Source organism: Rhinoderma darwinii, chromosome 11, assembly GCF_050947455.1.
Source record: "Rhinoderma darwinii isolate aRhiDar2 chromosome 11, aRhiDar2.hap1, whole genome shotgun sequence".
In the NCBI taxonomy this organism is placed as follows: Eukaryota; Metazoa; Chordata; class Amphibia; order Anura; family Rhinodermatidae; genus Rhinoderma; species Rhinoderma darwinii.
In genome coordinates, this window is record NC_134697.1 from 42,801,931 (window position 1) to 42,826,471 (window position 24,541).

Consider the following 24,541-nt stretch of genomic DNA (forward strand, 5'->3'; position numbering starts at 1 on the left):
AACACCGTCCCCATTGTCAAGCACGGAGGTGGAAACATAATGTTTTGGGGGTGTTTCTCTGCTAAGGGCACAGGACTACTTCACCGCATCAATGGGAGAATGGATGGAGCCATGTACCGTCAAATCCAGAGTGACAACCACCTTCCCTCCACCAGGACATTAAAAATGGCTCGTGGCTGGGTCTTCCAGCACGACAATGACCCGAAACATACAGCCAAGGCAACAAAGGAGTGGCTCAAAAAGAAGCACATTAAGGTCATGGAGTGGCCTAGCCAGTCTCCAGACCTTAATCCCATCGAAAACTTATGGAGGGAGCTGAAGATCCGAGTTGCCAAGCGACAGCCTCGAAATCGTAATGATTTACAGATGATCTGCAAAGAGGAGTGGGCCAAAATTCCATCTAACATGTGTGCAAACCTCATCATCAACTACTAAAAATGTCTGACTGCTGTGCTTGCCAACAAGGGTTTTGCCAACAAAGTATTAAGTCTTGTTTGCCAAAGGGATCAAATACTTATTTCTCTGTGAACAATGCAAATAAATATATATAATTTTGACAATGTGATTTTCTTTTTTTTTTTTTATATAATCTATCTCTCACTGGTAAAATTAACCTAGCCTAAAAATTATAGACTGTTCATGTCTTTGACAGTGGGCAAACTTACAAAATCAGCAAGGGTTCAAATACTTATTTCCTCCACTATATATATATATATATATATATATATATATATATATATATATATATATATATATATATATATATATATATACACACACATATATATATATATATATATATATATATATATATATATATATACACACACACACACACACACACACACACACACACACATATATACATATAGATATATATATACATATATACATACACGGTACAAAAAATAGACAGCACTCCGTTAGAATAAAGGTGAAAAAAGAGGGTACTTTATTGCCTGGCTTGAGAAAGGCTCCAGTGGAAGGAGCTGAAACGTTGCTGTCTATGGGACAATAAAGTACCCTCTTTTTTCACCTTTATTTGAACGGAGTGCTGCCTATTTCTTGTACCGTACACAATTGGGATCTTGGTCTGCTCTCGCTGTCTTGCATCCATATTATACCGGTGCTGCTGGATCCATTAGTCTACCGAGAGATCTATATATATATATATATATATATATATATATATATATATATATATATATATATATATATATATATATATAACATTTTCATATCTTATGACTACTTTGTATTCGGAAATTTCTTAGGTATATATTGTGCCATAAATTTTCTTGCTATATATGCTATACGGTGATAGCCTAAAGCTATATTAACAGTATATACTAGTATATGTCAAGATTAAATTATCTCGGCATATTTTTGTTCCTTTTCACTAGCTAGTTTAGTCCCTTATTGGTGCTTATAATTGCCCCATTCCCTTTGATCAGTATGTATGTCATTATAGGCCCTACAATTAGGTTGACCATTTATGGTTGGGCACATATTCTATATATTATATGGCATGTGATCTTTATATTTTTGTGCACTATAATATTTTCTGTGTACAGGTAGGTACACACACACACACACACACACACACACTATGTACAATCATACATTGAGTTATTATGATATACGTTTGTGTCATACATGTACTTCTAGCGGCGTATTTTTTATTATCTGTTTCGGCACCATTTCTCAGTCATTCCCCAGTAGAGGGAGCCTCACCTGTGCATTGGACACAAACGCGATCCTACACATGCGCTGTATGCGCTCAAATCTTAGTTACCGCCCCGCATCGGTTTTTTTACGTCACTACGTGTGACGTCTGTAGGTGGCCGTGTTGCGCTATGTAGATGCGGTTCATGCGTCATGCTGGTATTGCGCCGATTTGTCTACATGCACAGGTGAGGAAGAGTTTTCTAGTTACCATTTCCTCTATAAAAACCTTGTTTTTTACTAGATTAAGCCTCCTGACGAATCCAGTCCCTCTTGACGAAACGTGCGTCGTGGTCTCTGTGCCTACCCACGCCGCCGCCTGTCACTAGGCTCACTATGTTTCAGGGTATGTTAGCTTTTTTGCCTTATTAAGGGCCTTTCTGCCTAATATCCCTTGGTATTATGGTCTTATTTTTTTACTTACAATCTTGTGATTGGGATTTCACATTCATTGGTCAGTACCTATCTGACCTCTGTACTTGCGTTCTTTATGTAACCTGCCCTGTACACTATTTTCGGTCCAAAGCCCATACATTTATTTATTGGTCTTGTATGTGTGGATGTTTATGTAATATTTCATGTTTGCATTACCTATATATTTGGATTTTATTTTTTTACTATAGTGCCCGTGCGGTGTCTGAAGGTAATTTTACTGTATACCACATGGTATGTTTTCCATCTTGCCCTTGCTCTATCTAATTATGGCCCTGTTTTAACAGCTTTATTAATATGTATTGTATTTTGACTATTATATATGAAAAATTTACTATTTTTGCCATTCCTGGGCTTTTGTGCTCTTTTTGTGTTTGCGTATAGGTTATCTACTTGTTATTTAAGGGGCCCCTTTCTATTGGTTTTTGAAAGAGGTATTTTGCAGGTTGTGTACTTTAGTATTCATTGTTAGATTCAGGATTTCTTAAATGCTATGTTCACATCACATTTATGGTCTCCGTTTAATGCATATGCTGGAAAAAGCTCCCGACACATATGTTAAATGCCATACAGTGGCTTCAATCACCCATAAGGTCTCATTGTAAAAAAAATATAACCTACTGGGTGGTATAGGTTATTTTAATGGATACCAATATATAGAATAGCATGGCCTAATAAGCTATTCCAAACCGTTTATGGTATACTGACGTATTCCAGCCAGATGGAGGCCAGAAGTACACACTTTTGGCCTCAGTCTAATGCAGGGGTCTCAAGCACGCAGCCCCTGGGGCTGTCATCTGCGGCCCGCGGGACACAGAGCCGCTAGACTCTGGAATTCCCTGACATTGCTGTCCACATATGAACAGCGATGTCTGGGGCTTCCCCAGAGCAGGAGTCCCGTGCAAAGCGCTAGTATTGGCTCTGCTCCGGGACTCTGTGGAATTCCCTGACATCGCTGTCCATATATGGACAGTGTGTCAGGGTCTTCCCCAGAGCGGAGTCCCGAGCAGAGCGCTAGTACAGGCTCTGCTCCGGGACTCTGTGGAATTCCCTAGAGCAGGAGTCCCAGTGATGTCAGGACCACAGCTGGAGTCCAAGGAAGAGCCTACTAGCGCTCTGCCCAGGACTCCAGCTCTGGGGTTGCCCCTGACATCTCTATCCATATATGGACAGTGATGTCAGGAGCAGAGCTGGAAACCCAGGCAGAGTGCGGCAGCATCCACAGAGGGCACTGCGGCAGCATCCACAGAGGGCACTGCGGCACTATCTAAAAAGGGGCTGCCCAATCTTGACGTGTGTCTGCCAAACGCTGCCAACTGAGCCGGACTGCATTTAGCAACACTTAAACTGGAAAACTGGATTGTTGAAATAAGCACGTGGAGAAATATCTCAAATTTTAAACCTAGCGGTATTATTATAGTAATGTAGTATTCATTTATTGTAATGTAGTATTATTATTATAGTAATATAGTGTTATAGTAGTTCAAATAAGTAATTAACAATAATTTTGTGTTGTATCAAATTTTAAAGTAATGCGGCCCATTTTTTCTATATGCGGCCCACTTACCCTGCCGAGTTTGAGACCCCTGGTCTAATGTAACCCTATGGATAGAGCTTTCCCGGCATACACGCTAACCGTACATCACAAACATGCCGTGAACAGGGCCCAAAATCTATGAGACACACAAACAGCTGAGTGCACTCACTTGGCTGTGAGGGTAGCTTCTATAGACCATAATACAAAGTGTCTCCATTCTCTGGATCAGTATGGGTCTGATCTGTACTACAAAAAAAAAAAAATCTAATTTTTACATATGTAAATATTTGATCCATTACACACAGCCTTAGAACTAAACACGGCAAGAGAAAAATAGATTTGTTTTTATAATCGAACTATAAGCCTAGCTGCTCAGCACAAACTCAAAGTCAATAGATTGCTGTTCTGATCAGTGAGAGCAATACAACATTGCTATTCTAGAAAAAGATACAAATAAATTAGAGCGGTTTCATACAAGAGAAGCAAATCATCAGCAATAGATTATTTAGTATCTGAATACAAAAATTCTCATTCACATAATAAATTCACTTTGTAGATTATTTTTTTCCCCTGGCCGCCTAGTGGGTACATCTAGGATTGCAGCTATACCCAACCGAGAAACATCTGGAACATAATGTAGAAAGCTTTTGAATCATCTCAAAATAAGTAGAGAAAAAAAAAATTTGTGGAGTGAAAGGTTTATAGCCAGGCATTATTCTTTGTGTGACAGTCGTTTTAAAAAATATATATTGAGGTTACTTGGCTAAAGTAGGAGTCTGAGATTCAGTTTAGGAAGCTGATGTTATCTGAGTAAAACATAAAAATAATACATCCTATGTCTGGCACCCATGTTAATAAAGGAAAGGTTTCAGGAAAGCACAGCAAGAGATTGGAAGTCAAATGGTCATGAATGTTCAACAACAGCACTTTACTGTAATGAAAACTGTAGCAAAACAAAAGTACAAACGCAGGCACAGTCTCAAAGAAAAGTCACGAGGAAGGAACAAAAAGGCAACATTTGCAATAAAAGGTAATAAAAGCTCACCTTCTGAAAAAAATCTTCACCGCTTTTGCCTTTTCCTTCTGCCGCTGCTGTAAAAAGGAGAAGACAGCCATGTAAGTTTTATATGCACATCAGGGGCCAAGTAAGGCTTCTTCACTTCTGAAGGATTAGGGGGCCCCGTTCTAGAGATAGGTGCAGGTCCCAGAGGTGGGACCCACATCTATCTGACATTTATAACATATCCTGTTGATATGTCATAAATGTCCCTTATGGGAAAACCCCTTTAAAATCAACTTGGGGACCACACATGCTTTTACATTCTTCGTAGTTAACTCTACACTTCACAGGATAGTGTCCTTGAAAAGTATGTGGCTGTGTGTATAATCTTACAGCCACAGGAGGGAATAACCAATGGGTGGTGACCTACCTTTTTGTTATTGGTGACAAAGTTGTTAAAAATAACAGACGGACAAATTAGAAAACCAAATAGATTTAGAGATGATTGATATAGGTCTATAGGTCAGAATAACAATATCAATACAAACTACAATAAACTTAACAAGCACCCCCAACTGAACAAGTACAAAAAAAATAAAAATATATAAAATTTAAAAAAAACACAGACCCAGAGTTCTCCAGGTAGTTGAGAGAGGAGATGAAGAGATTCGTAACACATTTAAAAAACAAAATCAGGTTTTCTAGCGATTACTATCAATTAGTACTACCTATAATCTATAAATAAATTCTTAAAAAAGGGAAACTTTCAGTAGGTTTGGAGCCGCTAAACCAACGGTACGCAGTTATGCAGCCGGGGTTTCAATTTCCCAATCGGTCTTCCTCAAACACGGCCGTTTAGAGAAAAGTTAGTAAAGTAAATTACAACTAATCAAGAGGAGTCCCGCAGCATTGGGCACATGCGCAGTGTACTGTCCTCGGCTTCATGTGCGGATTGCGCATGCGACAGATGCCGCTCCCATCTCGGTATGTTGTCATTTACTGTCTAATCCCTTAACATACATTTTTGAGGTAGGCATTTTTAAAACACTAAACCACCAGCATGCAATTATGCAATTGGGGTTTAGTGGCTTCAAACCTACTGACAGGTTCTCTTTAAGCTCAGGACACAATAGTCCTAAACTTTTTATTTTCTTCTTAAACATCTGAACTGCCTTAAAATCAGAAATCGAAGTCACACTTCAGCATTTGTTCAGTATTTTGCATCTGTTTTTGTAAGCCTTGACCAGGAGTGGACCTTTTGAAGTCCATGTCTCTCAGAAAGAGAAAACCTCTTAGGCCCTGTTCACATCAGCATTGCCCTTCCGTTGAGGGGTTCTGTCAGAGGTTTCCGACGGGTTAACTCCTCAACAGAAAGGCAAAACGGAAACCTTAACTTCTATAGCTTCGGTCGACTGCGCTATTGTCAAAATAACGGAACCCGTTCACAAATGTGACAAACGGAAACCATTAGCAAAGTTTCCGTCACCATTGAGATCAATGGTGATGCAAACGGAAGCTAAGGTTTCCGTCTGCCTTTCCGTTGAGGGGTTACCAGACAAACCTCAGACGGAACCCCACAACGGACGGGCAACACGAATGTGAACAGGCCCTGAAGGATACATTCGAAGAAATTTAGACCAATACTTTATACAATTGTTAATAGTAGACAAACTCATTGCTGGGTATATAAACAAAAATAACTATACCATCCTCCGGATTTCTTTTGTACCATAAACATATTCCCCAGACATCCACTTGGCTCTTAGGAAGCCCTTACTTCGGATGAAAATTTTAACAAAGCTGAATAAAATTATTTTCAAATATTCTTTTACTAGCATGCCATATATGCTTTCAGTTCTATTCATTGCAAGAACTATTGAATTACTGATGTGTGCTCCAATGAAAAGATCTACTGGTTTTTTTATCATATTGCTTTTAGTATGATAAAAAAAATTAAAATTATTTATTTTTGTTTGTGTGTTCTACTTTTTACTTCTCTATGGGGGCTGCCATTTTTTTTTCATCTCTGTATGTGTCGATTAACGACACATACAGAGATGGAATACGGCACATACAAGCCCATAGAGAATGCGAACGGGAGCCGTTCCATTCACTATAGCATACGCCGTCTGTGTGGGAACACAGAACAAAAGGAAGGTCTTTGGCAGAGCGAAATCCGGCGCCATTTTCATGTGGACCGGAAGCCGCGGCCGGACAGTAAGACGACGACTTCCGGCCGCGGCTTCCGGCCCTATGTTCAAGGAAGCGAAGGCGCAAGGAATAGGAGAAGAGGCGGCAGCAGGAGCAGGTGAGTTATGTTCGTGTATGTGATGTGTGTTTTACGTTCGTGTATGTTTGTGTTATACTGTCTGCTGAGCACTGTATCTAATCCTCCTACACTGTGCAGTCGCTCAGAAAATGGCGGCACACAGTGTAGGAGGTTTGACGATTCAAACCCCCTCCTTCTCCTGGCACTAGCCAGAATAAGGGAGGGGAGATTGTGTGAGGACACTAGAGAGTGTCTCTACCTCAAATTTGCAGCATAAAGAAATGAGGTTGCTTTACCACATTGACCATGCTGCAATTTTGGGAAGTGCTCCCTCTAGTGCCCAGCACATGGAAATGTTATAAATTAGAATCTAATTTATATTTCCTGACTTGTGAAAAAAATTAAAAAAATGTAAACAATGTGTAATCACTCAAATAATACTTGTTTAACTAGAAAATAAAAAAATAAAAATTCTAGCGACACATTACCTTTAAGTTGACTTTCTTAATTACAAAAGAAAGCATGTGTAGAGGTGGATTTCATCACAAGGACTATAAAAGGGGACTTATCCGATTTCTCAAACATTCAACAACAAAAAAAAAAAACACTTAGTTGAACTTGATGGAGAAGTGTCTTTTTTCAACCGTACTAACCATGTAACCCCAAAACTATTAACTTCTTTAATACAAAAATTGTTAAATGGGCTCATGACTATATTTAACAGAAACCTAAACAACGCATATGGGAGTGAACTACTTAGCCACAGTAGTAAAGACTGTTTAGTAAGGCCTCATGCACACGACCATATTGTGGATCTATTGTTACGGACCTATAATACGGAACCCATAGAATTGTTCGGGGCCATACTGTAGCTATGTATGACTCACTTTTCACACAAAGGTTTTTTCTGTTGGATTCATGCGGAATCCAAAAAAAAACACACCTGTGTCGTATAGACACACCATATGGAAAGCCTACAGTTTCTGAGCCATAGAGATCTCCCATATGCCACTTTACAGTCTGTGTGCACACCACTCTGCTTCCTTGGGTATGTTAAATTGTCTTGGTTACTGCACTGTTTGAATACAGCCTTAAAGAGGCTCTGTCACCAGATTATAAGTGCCCTGTCTCCTATATAATCTGATTGGCGCTGTAATGTAGAGAACAGCAGTGGTTTTTATTTTGAAAAACGATCATTTTTGAGCAAGTTATGAGCTAGTTTAGATTTATGCTAATGAGTTTCTCAATGGACAACTGGGCGTGTTTTTACTTTTTACCAACTGGGTGTTGTGAAGAGAAGTGTATGAGGCTGACCAATCAGTGACCACAGCACAGTGTGATTGTGCAGTGAAACAAGTAAACACGCCCAGTTGCTAAAAACACAATACACGCCCAGTTGGAAATAAAAGAAAACACGCCCAGTTGTCCATTAGAAAGGCTCATTTGCATAAATATAAAATTGCTCATAACTTAGCCAAAAATGATAGTTTTTTAAAAAAACACACAAAAAAGTTACTGTTATCTACATTGCAGCGCCGATCACATGCAATAGGAGATAGGGATTTGATAATCTGGTGACAGAGCCTCTTTAAAGGATTTCCAGAAACCGCACTCTTGTCACTTGAATGGGGTTGACCTGCAATACCAAAACACAGCCCATGGACTAACGTGCCACAATTTTTGGTAGAATTTAGCCATGTTTTTTATCTAAAAAATTTTCAGCTGATCAAGGATGGAAAAATAAAATCACATAATAGGTAAACCTGCCATTCTAGGCCTACGTGCACATTCGACTAGGTTCCCCTACACCTGCAGAAGATTATATCGCATAGGTGAATCAGGGTCTCTATGTATCAATGTGCTTGTATCAAGATTGCTTACACAAATCTAAAATCGCCAGCAGTAAATCCATGGTAAATGGTGATATCACGATAATCTAGTGCTTCTTATGTAACACACTGGTCAGTAGCTGGAAAAAGACATTTGCTGTTCACATAGTTTAATATGTTAATGGTTAGCAGTCCAAGTTACTCATTGATTGTGGACAAGTTTCTGGGGGACCTGAAATGATTAGATCATCCATTAACTAGAACGTCTGTGAGTAATGAAAGTTGACCAAGTATTTAACATTTTTTAAATGTCTTAAACCTCTTTAGGAGTCTTCGATCAGGTTGATTTACATGCGCTAGAATCACTGGTATGAATGATTAAAGAGGTGTAGAATTAAATCCTCAAACAGTTAACCCTCAAACAAAAAAACTAACATATTACAAAATCCATTATTTTCCCATCTATTTTTATCAAGTTCCGATTTCCCATGTCCATCATGGCAATTTCACATTATACCATTTCATTGGTAAATAACTCTTTATAATAAATATGAATGGAAGGACCACCATCAGCATAGTATGCTATTGTTCATCCCACTGTAGAAGTATCATTTTAGTTTATTTCTAGAACAGCCAGATAATTTCCAGAGATGCAAATTGCCAAAACCAGACTTCTATTGGTAGGATTTCATTAAATTGAAAACTATGCAATTCCAGAATAAAATGACCGCACTGTAGAAAAGCATACTTTCTTAGGAAAATATAATATAATGACAGGTCAGGTTTCAGACAATAGAGACTGAATAATGCATGAACTAGTACACAAACTAAGAAAAGCTAGTGATAGATTTCAGATAGATGTAGACCGAATGATCGCTCGCCCGACACCTATTTCTCTCTATACCCCTATACACACACGCACGCTCGACTGAGCGTCCAAATGTACAATGTGGAGTAACGCCACCGCTAGACTCTTCAGGCAGTAGTTTATCTTATTGCAAACAAAATGTTGGAAGCCAACATGCCCGACCCTTCACTCCCCCCAACATCTGCCGTAGGAAGAAAGTGGGGACGCCGCCATACACATTAGATAGCCGGCAAGTCTTGCCAAAATCGGAGGGTTCAGCAAACATACATTTAATGTGTATGGCCACCTCAAGTGTTAGACTCATTCATCAATAAAAAATAAAAAAAATCAGAGGGGAATTTATTAAGTGTTCTAAGACCGTTTTCTGGGGTAGAAAATTCACAAATGCATAAAAAGTGCAGATGAATTTACACCGCTCCCGCCACTTTAGAAGAAGTGGGTACGACTAAACTAAAGGGGGCATGTACGCGGCCCAACACATTTACTATAATTTACGCCAGAGCCTGGTTTAAATAATAGGAGAAATCTACGCCAGTTTGTGCACCAGAAAGGAAAATCTATGGCAGCTACAGACAGCAGGAGATGTAGCAAATGTAATAAGAAGTGTGCGTCTCGTAATAAACTAGCAGTATCTTACCTCTGCCAGCTTCATACGAAACGCCAGTCTTCGTATATCTACCCCTTAGTCTTTCAAAGCTTGCCCCCCCCCCCAAAAAAAAAATAATGAACAAAACCCCCAAAAAGTCTTCTATCTGAACTGTTTAATAATCAGCAATATCGGTCCTTATGAAATTCATATACAGTACTGATGCCAGTGGCTGGCATAAAAGGAAAGATTATTAATAAATGATAACTGCCAATACAAAAGTAAGGATATATTCACAATAAGCAGTTATGGCGTGATTAAAAATTGCATAAAAATTTACATTGAAAAAAACACATGCATTCTAACCATGATTTGTTGAATTTTTCAATGTTGCATTTTTTACAGCAACTGCATTAAATCCCCCCCCAAAAAAAAACAAAAAGCAAAGCACCAAATAGTAGTAAACACCCATGCGTTTTTTTTCTTGCAGTTTTGACGCACCTCAACCGCTACGTGTGAATATATAATGCTTGTGTTAAAACCAATTCAACAGGAAAACTATAGTTATAACAACATGCACACCATGTAGACATGAGCCGACTACCTGAAGGTCAACAGTGTTGCCTTTACAGAAAGGCTACAGTCCCATATAGCAGAGTCCGCATGTGGCGGAAACAAAGCTCACTTGCAGTGGTCTATGGACGTTCGCCACTGCATGTGGGTATGGTTTCGGCTGCCGCTATGTGGGACTGTACCCAAAAAAATAAAGATTAATTACTCACCAGCAATTGGTTTTTCCTGAATCCATAACACACCTGGAGAGGCATCCCATTCGCTGGACAGGAAGTCTGAAGAGATATATATATATATATATATATATATATAAAAAAAAAAAAAAAAAAAAAAGGACATCTCTCCACACACCCAGTCTTTAGGAAGAAATCGGGATGGGAATAACATTTTATTTTTTTTGCGCCACCTTAGTGAAGAGCTACCCCACACCATAAATGTATACACCATATATACACAGGAATTCCATCTGGATCTCAAGTAGATCCGGAGATCTGTTCATAATCCATGAAAGGAAGGAACTGAACGGGGGGGAAACTATGGGGGTGCGGTCATAGATTCATGAAAAAACTAATAACGGTAAGTAATAAATCTTTTCTCCTTTGATCGAGGACAGCAGCCCTGGAGTTGTAAAATAGAACCCCAGTTTATAGGGTGGGACTACAGCTTGTAGAACTTTCCAACCAAAAGCCAGGTCGAGGGCGGAATGCAGCTGTAACCAATAATTCTTAATAAAGGTATATACAGCTCTAGTGGAATAAGATCCAAAGAATTCTGGGGGATTACTGTTCTGGTCCACATAGGCTAAGTGCATGGCCTGTTTAATCCACCTTGTTATTGCCGGCCTGCTATCTGCAGAACCCCTATTTGGAACCTGAAATTGAACGAAAAGCGTTTCGGAAGACCGCCAGTCTTTAGTGACTTCTAGGTAGTGAACTAAACAACTCCTCACATCTAATCCATTAAACTCCTGCTCTTTTGGAGAGTCACAGAAGGAGGGAAGAATACATTTCCTGATCTTGATGGAAGGGCGTTTTCATGCAGCGAGTGTCCGTTGTGTGAAACTCACTGCATGTCCTATATTGGTGCATTTTCACGCACCTAGTCGCCCATTTTAGTAAAAGGGTGTGTGAAAACTACGGACAGAACAGGGATGCACATCCGTGTGCTGCCTGTGTTATACGCATCAATTACATTGAAAAAAAATAAAATAAAAAGTGCTTGCAAGTGCGTGAAAAACACATGCCACATGAAATGCACATTGATGCAGAAACGCAACACACACGGACGGATTTACGTAAATCTGAGCACGTAAATCTGTCACACACAATAAATGAAGCTATGCTAGTGAAAAAAATCTTGTGGATTATTCCATCAGCAGCTTTGACCATGTATCTCCCTGATGATTTATGTACGCCACTGTAGTCTTATTGTCTGAAGAAAATCTTTACATTTTTCCCCTCGAGGCTATAGGTATGGTGACCTCTATGGCTTGAAGTACTGCCCCCAGTTCCCTGTAATTGGAAGATCTTATGGAGGTCTGAAGATCCCAATGACCCTGAAGGGAGAAGAACTTAACATGGGCTCCCCACCCCAAGGACTTGCATTTGTTATGTTTAGGGTCAGAGACATTACCCATGAGACTCCCTTCCAGAGATTCTCTACCTCCATCCACCACCTGAGCGAGAGTCTGGCTACTGATGAAAGGTGTAGGTAGCGATCTAAGGAGAACTTACTTTTGTCCCACTTCTCGAATATGTCCCGCTGCAGAGGTCTGAACCTGAACTGTGCCCACATTATGGCCGGGATACAGAAGGTTAGAAGTCCAAAATAGGCTGGGGAGGCTCCCTGGCTACACACTGTAGCCCCTCCTCACTGCTGTGGGCCACAGGAACACCGCTTCCTAGGACGTAGATGCATAACCTCTGCTGGAAGTGACGCGTGACCAGAAGGAGTCACCGCTGTGCGCCGGAAGCGGGCAACGCTGAGCCATGAGTCCGACAGTTGCAATCCCCCCCCCCCCCAGTTGAGATCCCACCCACGGCAGACCGGTGAGCAGAGGGAAGACCGGTGACCAGGAGAGGAGGGAGTGACCAGCCCCAGGCTTCCAGTTGCTCCCTAAGAGACTTATACTTTGATATTACCCCTAGGAACACAGGCGAGTACCTGCTAGAGGCTCTACCATCCTGGAGAGAGCGTCTTGACTTTAGGACAATCCTATTTGGAGGACAGGAAACCTGACTGGTTGTGTGGAGGGGCGTGTTATTTTTTTATATCAGGCTTCCTGTCTAGCAAATGGGAGGTCTCACCAGGGGTGCTGCCATAGGTGAAAGGGTAAAATAACCTTACCAGAGGTCCTTCACCAAAAACCTCTAGATTTCATTAAAAGAGAGGCATTTTAGATTAAGATTCTTGGTAAGGCAGACCCCCCCCCCCCCCCCCCACACACACACACACACACACAAACTTAGCAGGAGTGAATATTATAAACCCTGCTCATAAAACTACCAGTCCATCATATATCTATTTGGCAAGAGAAAATTCACACCTCTACGTGTAGGACACTAAGTATTTTCAGGTTACCCACCATCCCCATATTGACAGACCGTAAAGGAGACATTTGCTTGTGCAAGTTATCAAATTCATAGTGAATTTTGCTAATGTGTTCACATTAGTAATATGATCCAAAGTTTTTTTTCGGTTTTCCAATAAATTGAAAATTAGTTCGTGATTTTTGGCCAACTTGTCCAGAACACAATAAAAAAAAAAATAGGATTTGAGCAACTGTGCGTACTTCCCTCATTGTAGTCAGAAGAAGTGAATGTAAGGTGGAAAAGCTGGCTACGCAGTGGGACAAGTGAAATGTAGATTACTCAGGACTGGGTTCTCACGCTTCTGTATCGTTGCATTACTTTGCTGCAATTACTGAAACGTTGCTGCAGTTTTGCAAAAATGCAAACCCGAAGCGTCTTGCCGTGATTTTGTGGTTATCGCGGCATTTAATGTACCAAAACTGCAGCGTTAGTACCAAGCCTAAGAGCAAGGTAGTTAATGGTTTACAAACAAACACTTTAAATACTATTTTGAAAAGATTGGTGGGAGGGGTAGCATAAAAAAAAGTGTGTGGTATAACCTAAAATCCCAAGCCCAGATTTCACTCGAGACAGATAATTAGAAAATAATGAAGTCTCATATTAACTGAATGCCATCTCACCAATAATTACTTGTGTTAAACATTGAGAAGCACTTAAAAACCATTTCAGTGATGGCAAAACTATGCCAACAATAATACATACTCTAGTTACATTCACACAATTTAAAATGATGTACTGGATTACATAAGACTTAAATTTAATGTCAGCCTTCATACACACCTTTATTTACACTTAATCCCAAATTAAGAGTAGCTTTCAATAAGAGTTTATCCAGACATAGGTCATTTACTGTATAAACACACAGTCGGCTCAAGTTTGAGCAACATTATCAAAGATGTATCAACTTTGTAGAAAATGGCGCAGATTTTCTAATACAGTCTTAAATTGAGACAGCTTAGAGTTAGACTGGATGCGCCAAATTTATCACAGGGGCTCATGCTTGATGTTAAACTTGGCACCGCACCTTTAGACACGGTTTTCCTTTATACCACCTCTTAGTAGTCAGTTTATGTTCATCTATTCTTTTAGAGACATTTTGGTGTAATTGGCCACATTGTAAGTCACGCCCCTTTCTTCATTAGAGTAGCAAACTTCTGTTCTTATAGGTGCATTTCATGGATACATTTGTATAAAATGATTTGCGCCAAAAAATAAAACATTAAAAAAAACAAAACCAAAAAAAAAAATACAGCTTTGGACAGAATTCTGGTGCAAGACTGACACAGGCATATTGGTGCACATTTACTATTAGTCTACCATACCCTCCTACCATGACTTAATATCCAACTCATGTTCTCGGAGAGTATGCAGGAAGTCCCACAGCTGTCGTGCAGATCTGCAAAAAACCAACATTGGAATCCCCTTCCTTACCACTAACCTAATGCAAAGCCATTCCAAAAGCAACAGTGAGGATGGTGTTTATTATACTGAAGACAGACATTAAAGCAATCGTATTACAGTGTAAACCTTTTAGATATGCCAACTTGCACAATTTACTATGCATAACCTTTGCATTCTGGATTACAAAATTGGCAAATTAACAAAAATAATTTACATGGCATGTATTCCTACTTACTGCAAATCTAATTAAATGTGTTTTCTGGGCACAGGGCGGTTTTTCATACTGATGACCTATCCACATGATAGGTCGTCGGTATATGATCGGTGGGGGACCAACACTGGCCCCGATCAGCAGTTCCAGCTGCCTCCGGGCACCGAATGTTATGCAGGGCCGATGCCGGAAGCAGACTACTCCGATCACAGTGTAGCGGCCGTGCTGCAGCTCTGCTCCTAATCAAGTGAATAGGAGCAAAAACTGCAGCACAGCCACTATACATTGTACCGAGCAATCTGCTTCTGACGCCAGACACTGCATAACATCCGTTGCCTGGGAGCAGACGGAACAGCTGATTGGTGCGGGATCTGTATGAAAAACCACCCTGTGACCGGACAACCCCTTTAACGCTTACTTTTAAAAGGAACACTCCAGACAAACCTGGCATACTGCATCATGCATTGCTTTCTTTGGTTCTTTAGCCCATATCCCCCTCAGACACCGCACATATAATAGTCATTGTCTACCGTAAATTTTGATATAGGACAAGTCTATTTTAGGGTAATTGGTTCAGGGCTAGCGGTACAATGATTGGTGGGGGGGGGGGACGTGTTTTTTTTTTGGGGGGTGGTTATTTTCTATGTATTTATTATAAAAATTATTTGCACTTTAACTTAATTTTTTATTTTTATGATCTGTGCCTCAGAAAAGACCTTTGTGGGACGTTGTCTTTAACATCAAATTTTTTCTACAGTAACTGGGGAAATCAGCCCTCTAAGGCCCCATGCACACGAACGTAAAAACGCCCGTACTCACGGGCCGTAATTACGGGCCCATAGACTTCTATTGGCCACGGGTACCACCCCGTATGCTTACGGGAAGATGCTTGGGCCGTTAAAAAATATAGAACATGTCCTATTTTAGGCCGTAATTATGTCACGGGCAGGCCCATAGAAGTCTATGGGGCTCCCGTAATTACAGGTGACTACGTGTGTGCAACCGTAATTACGGGAGCGTTGCTAGGCGACGTCAGTAAATAGTCACTGTCCAGGGTGCTGAAAGAGTTAAACGAATCGGCAGTAACTGTTTCAGCACCCTGGACAGTGACTTCCGATCACAATATAGATCAACCTGTAAAAAAAAAAAAAAAAAAAAAAAAAAAAGACGTTCATACTTACCGAGAACTCCCTGCTTCTTCCTCCAGTCCGGCCTCCTGGGATGACGTTTCAGCCCATGTGACCGCTGCAGCCAATCACAGGCCAATCACAGGCTGCAGCGGTCACATGGACTGCCGCGACATCCAGGGAGGTTGGGCTGGATGTCAAGAGAGAGACGTGTCACCAAGACAACGGCCGGGTAAGTTTTGAATTTCTTTTACTTTTATTACGGAAAGGTTTGCCCCTTCTCTTTATCCTGCACGGATAGAGAGAAGGGCTGCCGATTAGTGCAGTGTAATTTTGCAGCGAAAACGTGCCCGTAAATACGGGTGGAATATGGGTGACACCAGACCCGTATTTACGGGCACGGGTCCGTAAATACTAGTGCAATACGGGTTGAATACGTGTGACCAAGGACCCGTATTTACGCCAGTATTTACGGACAATAAAAAATAAGTTTGTGTGAATGAGGCCTTATAGTGACTATTGTCCAGTGTAGTCAGCAGTCACAAGATCACTGAAACCATCGAGCGCTGTGTAGAAGAGATCAGCTGCTTTCATCTTCTCAGGGTCTCTGGGAGTCACTGACTACCGGATACCCAAAACTCAGCTGCCCGATCCTTCTGGCAGCAAGCGAAGACTCACGCCGTAAATACACTATGGCGCAAGTTTTAAGGACCCCAACCGCCAGACGTATATACACAGCTGGCGGTCGTGAACCGGTTAAATCTCATCCACTCTGCTGCTACTGTAAAACACTGCGGTATTTCCACAAAAAATTCCAGACCGAAAACTTGCAGTATTTACGATATGATACAAGAGGCATTGGCTAAATGGCTCATGAGATTTGTGCAGCCCTGCTTCGTCCCCATTCATCTAACAAATTTGAGGATTTCCATGTGATTCAGGTCTATAAACATGACGGCAAAAGGACAATTATGCAAAATAAATGCACTAACTATATAAACATTGTACACAATTATGCAATCCCAATAATAATGGCACAAACCTCATCTATTAGGAACGCACTACAAACAAAAATCTGGAGCATCACTTAACACATCCCATTATGGGATGCCTGACAAATATCTATCAACCAGTAAAGGAGGACCACTAACATTACACAGACAATCTGCACTATATTAAAGTGTTTTGCACTAGTTAAAATCGAAATCCATAACTAGAGATCAGCAAATCCTTTTGCAAAATCACTAAAACACAATAAAATAGGTAGAGCAATTCATCTGCATTCTTAAAAAAAGTCTCCATAGAAAGTGATGGGATATAGCTAGGGTCTGCCCCCACTTTCTGATCATTGGGGGTCCAACTGCGAAGACCCCCACCAAATTCTTAGAAACACTTTAACCAGGGCCGTCGCTGGGGCAGGCAGGCGATGCATGTACCCTGGGCACATCTAGGAGGGAAGGAAAGTGAGAGCGCAGGGCCAGGTATAGTTGCCAACAGTCCCGAATTTACACAGACAGTCCCAGTAAATTACTGTCCCGGACATGCCACGGCAACTGCAATACTCAATTGTATCTGCATCCTCAGGATACAGATACAATTGTATATCATGACAGAGCAGAAAACTATCCACTCCCTGCTCTGCCATTCACTCCTCCTGGATATGGACAGTGACTTCAGGGGCTCCTGCTGGAGCGGAATTACCAGCCAGAGAGTCAGCAACGCTCTGGCTGGGGATTCCACTCCTAGAGGTTGCCTCAAAAGGTGGGGGGGGGGTGAAGTGTGGCACTATCTACAAGGGGGGGCTGTTCATTATGTCACCACATAGTCTCATTAGCCTCAGTTGTACAATCTGTTTTAGTCAGGCACATTGACCTCTTTAATTTGTTAGATTAACTACTTTATATAACTATGTTGCATGTAAAATGTACAAATGGTTTTATACTAGAGTTTATTTTTAATTTTTTTTTAAAAGTTAAAAAATAAATAAATGACACGGACTGGTAGAGAAAGCAAACATGGTGAGGGGGAAGGAGATGTCGAGAAAGAAGTTGGGGTGGGGGGGGAGGTGCACCAAACTGAATCTTTGTCCCAGGTGAAGGAGAACCTAGTGTCAAAAATATTTTAATATCTTTATATGTGTGAACCTGAAAGTGCTTAATATGAGAGCATCAATTTGGAACTCTGACAAATGCACTAATGTCCAAAGGGACAAAGCAAATTCTGCAGTGAAACTAGCTACGCCTTTGCATTTACTAGTGCTGTGGCCCCAGTGTTTTTCTTTGCACAGAGGCAGCCTTAGTCACCCACATTGCCTGAAACCGCAGTACAGCCCCCCTCACTTCAATGCAGAGAGCGCCAATGTGCAAGACAAATGGCACAGAGATTTTGTGCCCTTTGTTCTCGGCAGGTGTCCTAGGGGTTAATGTTACGGCATATTCTAGAAATATAACATATTAGAATATGACTAATGGAATGAAAAACTGGTTTGTGTTGCCCCCGACAAAAAAGAAAAATAATTAAGTACAGCACGATACATGTGGATGCAGTTTTCAAAGCCCCATCCCCATGTAGCTGAAAAAATAAATATGAACGTAGTTTAGGGCAAGCTGTGCATTTTAATATCCGCAGTATCTCAATGATGTTGCAGACTTCACCCCACCAACTGTTAAGTCAGGCTTAAGGCTGGGTTCACACTACCTATTTTCAGACGTAAGGCTACAATACGTCGGCAAACATCTGCCCATTGGAATGGGTTTGCCGACGTACTGTGCAGACAACCTGTCAAACGACGACGCGTAAAAATACAGCCTCATCAAAAGAAGTGCAGGACACTTCTTTCAGACGTAATTTGAGCCGTTCTTCATTGAACTCAATGAAGCACAGCTCAAAATTTACGGCTGTCAGAGAAGCCTCGCAAAATGCGAGGAGGAGCATTTACGTCTGAAACGAGGCAGCTGTTTTCTCCTGAAAACAGCCTGTCTTTTCAGACTTAAAAGCCTCTCATCGTGTGCACATACCATAAAAATCAATGTTATGAATCATGGATCCTGTAAATCTGAATCCATGGCACCAGTGTGATCACAGACGGATGTCAGACATCTGTAAAACAGCACAGTTTAGCCTGCACCAGATTTAGGCTGGGTTCACACGACCTATTTTCAGACGTAAACGAGGCGTATTATGCCTCGTTTTACGTCTGAAAATAAGGCTACAATACGTCGGCAAAACATCTGCCCATTCATTTGAATGGGTTTGCCGACGTACTGTGCAGACAACCTGTCATTTACGCATCGTCGTTTGACAGCTGTCAAACGACGACATGTAAAAATACAGCCTCGTCAAAAGAAGTGCAGGACACTTCTTTCAGACATAATTTGAGCCGTTCTTCATTCAACTCAATGAAGCACAGCTCAAAATTTACGGCTGACAGAGAAGCCTCGCAAAATGCGAGGAGCAGCATTTACGTCTGAAACGAGGCAACTGTTTTCTTCTGAAAACAGTCTTTCTTTTCAGACGTAAAAGCCACTTCTCGTGTGCACATACCCTTAGAGTGCCCAAGGCTTTTATGGTGATCTCAGTTGGAGTATTGACTTATAAAATGCACACCACTTACGTCTGTCTGATAACAGCCTTAAGATAATGATAATTGATGAATAGAATATGCATGATGTGTAGATGTATAAGCCTTTGAAAAGTAACAACGGCGCTCCCCATCGCATCAAGAGGACACTTATTCCTACTAGCAGCAGGGACTGTAATAAAGGAAATTTGCATCACACCTCAAAGATTTTTCGACTCAATTGTTCTTCTGTTGCTTAAAAAATGGTTGTGTATAAAAAGGGGACTTTATCAATAATTTTTCAATGCATCTCTTCTAAAGCCCTTTTACACCTGCCAATATTCGGCCGATGCAGCGAGTGCCAATCAACGAGACACTGTTGATCAGCTCTCGTTTGCTCCTGTCACAAGGAGTTATGGATGGGGACAAGCGGTCGTTACTGTAATCGCTCGTCCCTATACATTATCATCATGTCGGCAGCGCGTCTCCCCATTTACACATTATCTGCACGATAATCGCCCAGTGTAAAACCCCCTTTACCTAAAGCATATTTAAATATCCAAAATTTGGTGTAAGATAATGTTCAACACTCAAATGAGGTCTATATTTTATGCATGAATGTTCTTTTTATTTTATATACTTTACAATAAAAACAAACACCTTGAATATACTTTAACAAAGTCTACATTTTTCCTAAAAGAGAAATGTGCAGTTACATCCCATTGGGATTTTATGTATTTACACCAAGTTCAAGAGTTCAGAATTCCTGGAATTACACACTAGTGAGTCATTACAAAAGATCTCTAACAAACAAAAAGAGCATACAATTCCAATCATATTAATAGTTACTGATACACATGAGAGGTCAATATGTCCGATTTGATAGCTTGCTAAAACCACTCTAGAAAAAAACGTGCTAAGTCAGCAATTTTCCTGCTTTTCTTTTTGAGTGAATGGGGTATATACTTTACAAGCAGCATCGGACATCTGGAAATAGTCAGACCCTGTGTTATAAAGTAATTCACCTTTTCTAACAGATGTCCAAATTTTGCGTTCTGTTACCCAAAGCAGATTTCTCTCTGTATCTGATACAAGAAGTCTAAAAATAGGGGACTGTCTCTACAACACAACAACCAATTCTCGGGGGGGGGGGGGGGCCCATCCATAGCAACAACAACAAGATTCCCATTAATCCATTTAAAAGATCTGGCTATATCTGTGCCCCACTAATCCCAATTATTTTTTATTTTATGTTATGACTAATTACAAAGCCAGGTCTGGTACTTCACCACAGAAATGCTGAGCAGGGTCCAAATTAGTCATTTCTTTTTATATGCGGCCAAAATCGCTTCAAAAAGGAGGAGGAAAAGGTTCGTATCATGTGTATGTTCTTCATGCCCCAGCGAATCTGAAGCTTTGAATAATTTTGAACTTGAAAAAAGTTTCCAAACCTCCAAAGATCTGCAGAACGAGGGGACCACAATTCAAGTAAAACGGGCTAAGCTGCAGTAGACGGCACAGCATCACGTATGGACAAAACACTGAAGTGACTGTGGGGCGCCAAAGAGCGAATGTGATGCAGTCAGGACTACCCAAACTGCCCACAAACAGCAGCATGACTGGTATTGCCTATACAACATACTAACTTACCAAAACTTCAGATCTTAGCCACTGTAAAATCTTTCTAAAATCAATCTAAACTCTCATTAATACAACTCTCACCACTCATTCTGCTGCCCTTCTAATAATAGAAGATACGAATACTTACTACTACTAATAGCATGTAGCTAGTTCTAACCATAACTTTAATAACCCCATGGTTCAAAAGCTCCAAAATATTATCCCATTAGTTTTAGTTTGATTCCTCAACAAACTCTGCCGCTATACAAACTTCTGTAGATAGTAGATAGATTATAATGTAATTTATTGACTACCTGATTATAGAGTCATAAAACCAAAGTGTGCTACAATAATTCCTTGTTTAACTCAATATATAGTGCAACCTTTGAGACGACCATCCAAAATTGCATTAAAAAGTAGGGTGGTCTTCTCAAAGAACAAGACAAGACCAATATGCATAACATATGGTGGAACAGGAAATCTGGACTGGAGAAGGGGTTGGTCTTCTGATAGAGGTGGTCTTTTGGAGAGTTTTCACTGTGTATTAAAAATCATGACCAAAAACTAAGCAATGAAAAGCAAAAACTTAAAGCTTTGATTTTTACGGTTTCCAGAACAAGAAAAACTAAGTATTGGAAATCATCTATGAAGGAATAAGGTAATTCGCAAAGTAGAATATTTAGATGTTTCAGATTTTTTCCTTAAAGGACTTGATACTCAAAAAAGGAAATGAAATCATTGTTTAAGTAATGAGAACAAAGAGCACCAGAAGTGCAGACCATACTGGAAAAACTTTGTAAAAGTTAGCAGCTGAAAAAATATTCTTTTCAGTCATGATTTGTGATTTTCAAATGGTAAGATGAAAATAAGACATTTTCTTTACATATTTATAGAAAATAGTTACAAATGGAGCACACATCGAAAATAAAGAGCCATTATGAACACCTACAAACCAGAAAATTATCCTCACTTTTAAATACTCTGATATCTTTCTGTAACCCTTATAAGGCATAAAAACACGAAGATTGAATGGTTTAATATTAGACATAATTTTCATTATGTAATAAATCATATGTATAGAAATTTCCGATCAACTCTCCAGCTGGGAAGCGGGACCCACAGGGAGGGGCGTAGCTGAAGGCTCATGGGCTCCAATGCAAAAAACCTTCTGGGGCACCCCCCAACTTCTCATGGCCGCAGGCCCGCTGCATTGCTGGGTCTCCTAAGTGACATTACGCAGGGTCCGTCCCCCCCCCCCCCCGTCGCTACAGATGTTTGGGAACTAGATCGTACTCCGGTCTTGTTGGCACCCCTGGTGGCATTGGGTATCGGGGTAATAATGGGGGTGTTAACCTTTTCACTGGCTAACACTAAGCCCCGCCTTAATGGACACGGTCAGCCAGCGGCTATTACTAAGGCGGTAGTAATAAAAGTTAAGAAAATACAAAGATACAGATCATATGTGATCCTTTCTGCTGGGCCCAAGAAGACAATGATGATATACTTACCCGCCTCTTCAGCTCCGAGCGTAGCGGAGGTCCTGACACCATCCAGTGTCGCGACATTGTGTGCAGCGCACAGCGTGGGGACATCATGGTGCAGCAAGATGCGCTGGGAACGAGGAGGGTAAGTAAACCGTTACTATAGTAACAGCGGCCCGTGTAGCTTATTATACAGCCCACAGTTACTATAATAACATTTTATAGACATTGTACGGGGGCAATGGGCCCCCCCTGGCTTGGGGGCCCAGTCTCAAATGTGACCCCTATATCTATGCCACTGAGTGGGGCTGACCCCCATTAATCATACTTGTATGCCCTTTTGACAGGTCAAATAAAAAAAAAAATAGGTGGTGAAATAACCAAGTATTTAAGGACTAAATCAGTCTAATAAAGAAACGATTAAAAAACAAAAAACGGTTAGAATACATGGCTGATACAGTAATGAAGTTCAGCTTGGCAAATACTGTACGTTACATATTACAATTATAGAGCAGGGCTGGTAAAAAAAAATAAAAAATAACCATCACTGCCACACAGGGCTGGACTGGCCATCAGGTAATCCGTATCTGCAGTGGGTCACACAGTCAGTTACCAGGCCCCTGCAGTCTCGCTTTTCTTCCTCCCTGGCAGGTTGCTGTAGTTCCTCCTCCTCCTCCTCCTCCTTTCTCTGCATGTTGCAGTGTCAGTACACAGAAGGTGTGCTGCCCCTGGAGAGCTATTATATTATTTAAGGGGGCACAGTGAATTGCATTGATTTCAGGGGGCAAACTGGATTATATTTATTTCAGGGGGTGCAGTGTACTATATTTCAGAAGGCACAGTGTATTTTAGGGAGCACAGAGTATAGTATTTATTTTATGAGGCACAGTATTGTATTTATTTCAGTGGGCGCAGTTTATAGCATTGTTTAGGTCAAGGGGCACAGTGTAGAATATTTATTTTATAGGCACATTGTATTGTATTATTTATCTCAGGGAGCACAAGGGTACTGCATTATTTATTTCAGGGGGCACAGTGCATTGCATTATTTATCTCAGGGAGCACAGGGTATTGCATTATTTAACTCAGGGAGCACAGGGTATTGCATTATTTATTTCAGGGGGCACAGTATATTGCATTTCTCATCTCAGGGGGCATAGTATTGCATTATTTATCTCAGGGGCACAGTGTATTTGATTATTTATTTCAGGGGCACAGTGTATTGCATTATTTACTTCAGGGGCACAGTCTATTGCATTATTTACTTCAGGGGCATAGTGTATTGCATTATTAATCTCAGGGGGCATAGTATTGCATTATTTATCTCAGGGGCACAGTGTATTGGATTTATTTCAGGGGGCACAGTGTATTGCATTATTAATCTCAGGGGGCATAGTATTGCATTATTTATCTCAGGGGCACAGTATATTGGATTATTTATTTCAGGGGGCACAGTGTATTGCATTATTAATCTCAGGGGGCATAGTATTGCATTATTTATCTCAGGGGCACAGTATATTGGATTATTTATTTCAGGGGCACAGTGTATTGCATTATTTACTTCAGGGGCACAGTGTATTGCATTATTAATCTCAGGGGGCATAGTATTGCATTATTTATCTCAGGGGCACAGTGTATTGGATTTATTTCAGGGGCACAGTGTATTGCATTATTTACTTCAGGGGCACAGTGTATTGCATTATTAATCTCAGGGGGCATAGTATTGCATTAT

General features: G+C 40.6%; 1 protein-coding gene across 1 annotated transcript in view; it reads right to left on the reverse strand.

The window, feature by feature from the left end:
- The window catches only part of BICC1 (BicC family RNA binding protein 1), a 225,003-nt gene that overhangs the window by 128,472 nt on the left and 71,990 nt on the right, over nt 1–24,541 (reverse strand). Inside the window, exon 2 of the mRNA XM_075841183.1 lies at nt 4,740–4,786. Within this exon, the coding sequence (XP_075697298.1) occupies nt 4,740–4,786 (47 nt within the window). The remainder of the gene's footprint in view (nt 1–4,739; nt 4,787–24,541) is intronic.